Source organism: Castanea sativa, chromosome 8 (assembly GCF_040712315.1).
Source record: "Castanea sativa cultivar Marrone di Chiusa Pesio chromosome 8, ASM4071231v1".
Classification (NCBI taxonomy): Eukaryota; Viridiplantae; Streptophyta; class Magnoliopsida; order Fagales; family Fagaceae; genus Castanea; species Castanea sativa.
In genome coordinates, this window is record NC_134020.1 from 25,114,528 (window position 1) to 25,121,914 (window position 7,387).

The 7,387-nt window shown below is 39.9% G+C and overlaps 2 protein-coding genes across 2 annotated transcripts; both read left to right on the forward strand.

The window, feature by feature from the left end:
- The first annotated feature begins 302 nt into the window (after window positions 1–302).
- Window positions 303–1,379, forward strand: LOC142606072 (uncharacterized). Its single transcript, XM_075777475.1, has one exon. The coding sequence runs from the start codon at window positions 303–305 to the stop codon at window positions 1,377–1,379; it is 1,077 nt and encodes a 358-aa protein (XP_075633590.1).
- A 2,424-nt stretch (window positions 1,380–3,803) lies between these two features.
- Window positions 3,804–4,403, forward strand: LOC142606073 (uncharacterized). Its single transcript, XM_075777477.1, has one exon. It carries the CDS (start codon window positions 3,804–3,806, stop codon window positions 4,401–4,403), a length of 600 nt encoding a protein of 199 aa, XP_075633592.1.
- Window positions 4,404–7,387: the final 2,984 nt, after the last annotated feature.

Sequence of the window (7,387 nt, forward strand, 5' to 3'; positions counted from 1 at the left end):
GGCAGAATAAATTGCATGCCAGATAGCGATCAAACTCACGTGCTTGATAACAACTTTAGCAATCCAACGAACTTGGAACTCTCTGGGTCATCTTCTGTTAAGCCCAAGACTACGTGGACTAGGATAAATAGAATGGATTTTGGGCTTGGTGGTTTAGCTAGGGCCATTACAATTCCTGGATTGGGTAAACGTGAACTAAGGGATGGGGAACTTGGGCAGCATGAAGGAAGTAAACAAGATGAGGTGGAAGGCAGTTCTATTGATATATCGGCAGGGGTGGACAGCCACCCTTGCCGGGAGCAATGAGGCTTCTTAGTTGGAACTGTCAAGGGCTTGGGAACCCTTGGACAGGTCGAAGCCTTCACAAGATTGTGAAGGAAAAAGATCCCATGGTATGTTTCCTTATGGAGACTAGACTAGACAAGGAGGGGTTTGAAAATTTATACAGCAACTTACCTTTTCAGAATAAGGTGATTGTTAAAAATCCTAATGCAGGTGGTGGATTAGCTTTCTTGTGGAAAAACCATATTAATTTGGAGATCATTAATTATACTGTAAACCATGTATTGGCTCTTGTCACGGAGGAAGATGGTTTTAAATGGTACTTGACTGGGTTTTATGGGTGGCCAAAAGCACAAAATAAAGAAAAATCTTGGCAATTGTTACAACACTTGAAGACATTTGTAGAGGGTCCGTGGATGGTTATTGGAGACTTTAATGCATTCTTACATGCCTCGGAGAAGCAAAGTACAAGACCACCTAATTATGCACAGGTTGAAGCTTTTAGGGAAGCATTGGATTCTTGTCAACTTCAAGATCTTGGGTACAGGGGTTATCCATTTACTTGGAATAATAAGAGACCGGGTGATGCAAATACAAGAATTAGACTTGATAGAGGGGTTGCAAATGAAGAGTGGAGAGTGAGATTTCAAATGAGCACAATTACTCATCTATCAACACATGCTTCAGATCATCTACCAATTATGTTGCAAGTTCAATCCTTTAAACGACAAAGGCAGCTGCGTGGGAAGTCATTTAAATTTGAGGAAGTCTGGCTACTTTCTAATGAGTGTGAAGAAATTGTTAAGGAGGCGTGGGGCAGGTCTGGAGACGGTGCGAATGGGCTGCTCTCTATCAAAAATAAAATTCATGCATGTGGGCTGGAATTGACAGCTTGGGGTTCGGCCAAACCTGATGAGGCAGCCATGAAGGAGCTACAAAAAAGGCTGGACATGTTGAATGAAGTCGAAGCTAGTGAAGAAAATAGAGTTGAGTTTTTGGATGTGAGCAAACAAATGGATGATCTTTTACAAAAACAAGAAATTTACTGGGCGCAATGGTCTAGAATTTCATGGATGAAGCATGGGATAGGAATATGAAAATTTTCCATTCTAAAGCATCACAAAGGAGGAAGAAAAATCACATAAGTGGTATACAAAATGCACAAGGGCAGTGGGTGGAAGAGGTAGCTGACGTAGCTTCAGATTATTTTGACAATCTTTTTAGTGCAGGTGCAGCTAATCAAAGGGAGGAATGTTTGAATGCAGTTCCTCATAAAGTGACAAATAACATGCTGGAAGTCTTGTCGGGAGATTTTACTGCTGAGGAGGTGAAGGTGGCTCTATTCCAAATGGGACCTACAAAAGCTCCAGGACCTGATGGTATGAATGCCTTATTCTATCAAAAAAAATTTATATAGTGGGAGATGATGTAATTTCTGCTGTATTGGATTTTTTAAATAATGGAAATATGTCACCGGAAGTAAATCACACACACATAGTCCTTATTCCCAAAGTGAAAAATCCACAGAAAATGGCTGAGTTTAGGCCTATTAGTCTATGTAACGTGATTTATAAAATTATTTCCAAGGTGTTGGCAAACAGATTGAAATAGGTTCTTCCAGATATTATTTCTCCTACCCAGAGTGCTTTTGTTCCGAGTAGATTGATCACAGATAATGTTATGGTAGCTTATGAGACCATACATACTATGCATGTGAGGAAGAAGGGCAAGAAAGGGACTATGGCATTGAAATTTGATACCAGCAAGGCGTATGATCGGGTTGAATGGCTATTCCTGCAAAAAATTATGGAAAAGATGGGTTTCCCTACAAGGTGGATCGAAAGAATGATGAGTTGTATCACTACTCCATCTTTTTCTATTCCGGTGAACGGAAGACTGTATGGTATGATACATCCATCCAGAGGAATACGTCAAGGAGATCCATTGTCATCGTACCTATTTCTTTTATGTGCAGAAGGCTTCACTGCTCTGCTGGCTAAAGATGAATTGGAAGGGAGGATTCGAGGTGTGTCAATCTGCAGAGGAGCCCCTAGAGTTACAAATTTATTATTTGCAGATGATTCTTTGTTGTTTTGTCAAGCAACGCCAAAGGAAGGAGAAGTGATAGCAAAGATTCTTCAAACCTATGAAAGAGCTTCAGGTCAAAGTATTAATCTAGAGAAGTCTTCAGCTTTCTTCAGCAGTAATACCACAGATGTTCAGAAACAACATATGTTGCAGATCTTGGGGGTCAAGGAGGTGGTGAAGTTTGACTCTTATTTAGGGCTACTAACTTTGATTGGAAGGGATAAATACCATACTTTTGCTTATTTAAAAGATAGAGTATGGAAAAATTGCAAGGTTGGAAAGGCATGTTGTTATCCAGAGCAGGGAAAGAAATTCTTATAAAAGCTATAGACCAATCGATACCCACATACATGATGAGTGTGTTTCAACTTCCTTTGAAATTGTGTGATGAATTGAATAATTTGTGTGCTAAGTTTTGGTGGAGATAAGTAGGCAATGAAAGAAAAATTCATTGGAAGGGTTGGGATAAATTAGCAACTTCTAAAATGAAGGGTGGTATGGGATTCCGGGATCTAAGAGCTTTTAATTTAGCGATGTTGGCTAAACAAGGGTGGAGGATTATTCAAGGGACTGATTCTTTATTATCTAAGTGTTTTAAAGCGCGGTATTTTCCCCGATCATCTTTTCTTGATGCTAAAGAATCTTTGGGTTGCTCTTATGTTTGGAGGAGTTTGGTGGCAGCCTTACCTATTCTTAAAGCTGGATATTGTTGGAGGGTCGGCAATGGGAGCTCAATTAGGGTGGTTGCTGATAGGTGGATACCGAATCATCCTATAAATAAGGTGCTACATCCTAATCATGACTTAATGGTTGAGATGGTTGTATCAGATTTGATTAATCCGAAGATAAATGCACGGAGGAGTGACATGATTCATTCAAGTTTCCATCAGGATGACGCTGAAGCAATATGTAGAATTCATCTTAGTAGACGACGTGTTGCTGATTCTATTATATGGAGCTATAATAAGAATGGGTATTTTTCTGTGAAGTCAGCTTATAAGGTGGCAAGGAGGATACAAGGGGAGGATAGGGCAGAATCATCAAATACTAGTGCAAGAAAGAAGGTATGGCAAGTGTTGTGGAATCTGAAACTTCCCAATAAAATTAAAGTCTTCAGTTGGAGGGCTTGTACTGATATTTTACCCACAAGAGCTAATCTGGTTCGGAGGAGAGTAATATCGGAAGCCAAATGTCCATTATGCTTAAGGGAGGTGGAGAGTACAATCCATGCAATTTGGGAGTGTGCTGCGGTGCAAGATATTTGGGCAGGGAGCTGTCGAAAATTACAGAAGAGGTACGTAGCTGCCACTGATTTGCTGCAATTGATGGAATATTTAATTGACAGGTTGATGATAGAGGAAGTGGAGTTGTTCTGGATTCAAGCTTGGATTATATGGAACTAGCGAAACCGAGTGGTGTTTGGTGGAAATCTGATGGACCCGAGGCACTTGAATAAGAGAGCAAAGGAGTACTTGACAGAATATAAATCAGCACAGATGCAGCTGGCTGTGATGCAGTTGGAACAAAATTGCAGCATGACCTGGCAGCCTCCACCATCTTCTATTTATAAATTAAACTTCGATGTAGCTATTTTTTCAGACCTGGACAGAACTGGAGTGGGAGCAATTATTCGAGACGAGCATGGTCAGGTTATGGCGGCAATGATAGCAAGTGGTCCACAGGTGCACTCTAGTATGGAAGCAGAATTATTGGCATGTCGAAGATCAATGGAATTTGCTGTAGATGCTGGATTTAACAAGCTGATTATAGAGGGAGATAACGTAAATGTTATGCAAGCCATTTCATCGACAATGATAGATTGTTCTCTGCTAGGCTATGTGGTGGATGATATTCGCCATTTGGTTTATTGTTTGGAGTGGGCTAGCATTAGCACTACTAGGAGGGATGGGAATAAGGTTGCACATGCTCTTGCTCAGCATGCTAGGAATTCTATAGATAATGATGTATATTGGATGGAGGATTCCCCTCCTCCGGCTGTGGAGGCATTGGCTCACGATGTTTTGCTATTATGATTTTATGAATGAATGACCCCTTTCAAAAAACAAAAAAAAACTTTTTAACTTCTAAATTCTAATCCGAATATTAATACAATTGCACAATGCGGGACTTCAATCCTGTCTGAATTCTCATAACTTCTGCATGTTACCACAGAAATATAAATTCTAGAACCAAGCAAGGACATGTAAAGACGTGTGATTAAATTGACTAATATATCCCTATATGTCTGCGCTCAACGAAGTGCTTAGTAAGAAACTAGACCATGTCAAGTGTCAACTCGATCCCTTGCACAAAGGAGCATGCCTTAATTAAGCTGATCGAGTGATCGAGTATCACAGCTTACGGTTGCAATGTACGGTTTAATCATATGTGGCGTATGAGAAAGAGAAACTATATATAAAACTTGGTACGCATTTGACTTCATTGGATTCAATTTTTGTTAGCATCACCGCGTGCGCAAGGGTTTACACAGGACTTTATATATAATGTGAAACAAAATGGGTTGAGACTAAGGTACGTACAGAGATCATGGGGAAGAATTTACTAAAATAATATCAACTTAAGCCCGTTCCTGCAGACAACAAACACTCTCCTAACTCTTTAGAGTGTAAACACCAAATCTGTTGTTTCAAGCCGCCATGCGTGCATGTCTAGCACAAGCAGCACACGACTGACTCATGAGGAAATACATATAGTCCACCACGATTGTTGATTGGTGAAAGTTGATACCTAACCTTACTGTTGTTGGATGGTCGGTCATTACTATAATGCAAGCTTGATGTCATAAAATAAAGATTTAATATGCATCATTAGCTAAATCGTTACTCATGAGCTTTTGGACTTTCTAGTTTCTCTTCCCATCTCTATCAGTGGGGTCGAGCTTAATAGATAAATAAAAAAAATTAGAAAAGCATGAGTAAATAGTAGCAGTACAACTTGTACTGATGTACGTCACGTTATTGTCATTTCGAAATTAGTTTATTTGAGGAAATTTTTATTTTACATATAAAATAGAAATTCTTTTCTAATATATATATATATATATATATGTGTGTGTGTGTGTGTATGAAACTTCTTTTTAGAGATTTGAATTCTAGCCTTTACTTTTCACACCTCATAACCTTTTATACTTATAGAGTGATAACTTATTTGAAGATTTAAACTCCATATATTTGAATACAATTACTAATATAAATTTTTTATATGAATTTTAATAACATAATTATAGATTTGAGAATTGAGGATTTTGTCAAAAGAAAAAAACTTATATTATTGTCATTTCTTTCTTTTTTTTGGTCAATCACGAAATTGCATAAAACTAGGAGTTAGCTTTGTCAGAAGCTATAACACTTTCCACCACAGGCGGTAGATACAAAAATACAACAAAAGAGTCTGAGCTACTTGCATCTAATTTGGCCAACACATTAGCACACTGATTGGCCTCCTGGGAGACGTGAGTTATTTGCTTGTTGGGAATCGCTCTCACCAAGTTCCTGCAATCAGTCAACAATGGTTCCATTAACAGATTGGCAGAATTTTGTTCGTGAGCAAGACTACGCTTAATGCATCCAATTCAATGATGAGGTTGGTCAGCCCCATTTCCTTGGCCAATATCAGACCATCTCTAAGTGCCCACAGCTCAGCCATGCAGCTGTTGGTACAACCAAGAGGCCTAGCATAGCCCTTTAACCACTGCCCTTCATGATCTCTGATCACACCGCCCCCCCTGCACGTCCTGGGTTTCCAAGGGCTGACCCATCTGAATTGAGCTTCGCAGCGGGTACTGAAGTTGCTGCCAAAAATCACGAGCAATCACACAGCCCCTTAAAAGATGATCAATAGTTTCATTGCTTTGGTGGCATAAACTACATATGGGGTCAAGATTTAAACCCCTTGAACCCAAAACTTGCCCGGTAGGAACACTATTGTGCAGACAAAGCCATAGAAAAAAATGAACTTTAGGATGAGTTTCAACTTTCCACACCCAAGCCACCGTCACAGTTTCCAGGTTCAAAGGGTTTAAACCCCTTGCCAATAAGTAAGCTGATTTCCACGAGAAAAAAACCATTCTTGGAAAAGGCCCACTGAAGTGAATCCTCGGCCTCACGGTTACAAGACAGAGGAGTAGCTTTGATGGCATTGAGGATATGAACAGGCAACTCAAAGGATAGACATTGAGCTTCCATTCATGGTTTAGAACAAAACATTGCTTAACTGGGATGAGATCTTCATCACGGTTCAAAGGTCCTTCAATTAGACTTCGCAAGGTGCCCAGTGGAAGCCAAAAGTCATTCCAGACCTTAACTGTCTCACCATTCTTCACAGACCATTTTAGCCCCTTAACATAAACTGAACCACCCTTCTTGCCAGCGGCCCAAACACTAGAGCAGGGAAGCTTTTTTCCTTCTTCCGTCACTCTACTGGGGGAGAGGTATTTAGCCACAAGCATTTTTGCCCAAGGAGCCTCCTGCTCACAAGCTAGCCTCCAACAAAGCTTAGCTAACAAAGCATTATTCCTATCTTTCATGCTATACAAACCCAAACCACCAAGCTCTTTGGGGAGAGTCACAATATCCCATCTAACCAAATGTAATTTCCTCCTTTCTTCTGTTGAGCCCCATAAGAAATCCCTTATTAGCTTATCCACTTGATCACACACTTTAACAGGTAGGGAATGACATTGCATGTAATATTCTGCCACAGGAGCCGCGAATGTTTTAGCAAGCACCAATTTTCCAGCTTTCGACAGGAGTTTTGATTTCCAACCAGCAAGCTTGCTTTGAATTTTGTTCACTACAAAATTATACACATTACTCACTCTACCATGAGTAATGATGGGGAAACCTAGGTATTTGCCTAGGTTATTGGTTGCAGCCATCCCCATTCTCTTGCAGATGCCTCTCTTCCTTCTCCGATTGTCATTAGGAGAAAAAAGAATTTTTGACTTAGATAGATTAACTTTCTGCCCAGCAAGGTTGCAGAAATTGTCAAGAACATC

Coding starts and splice junctions, on each gene's coding strand:
- LOC142606073 (XM_075777477.1), top strand. CDS start 3,804: ATGGACCCGAGGCACTTGAATAAGAGAGCAAAGGAGTACTTGACAGAA.
- LOC142606072 (XM_075777475.1), top strand. CDS start 303: ATGAGGCTTCTTAGTTGGAACTGTCAAGGGCTTGGGAACCCTTGGACA.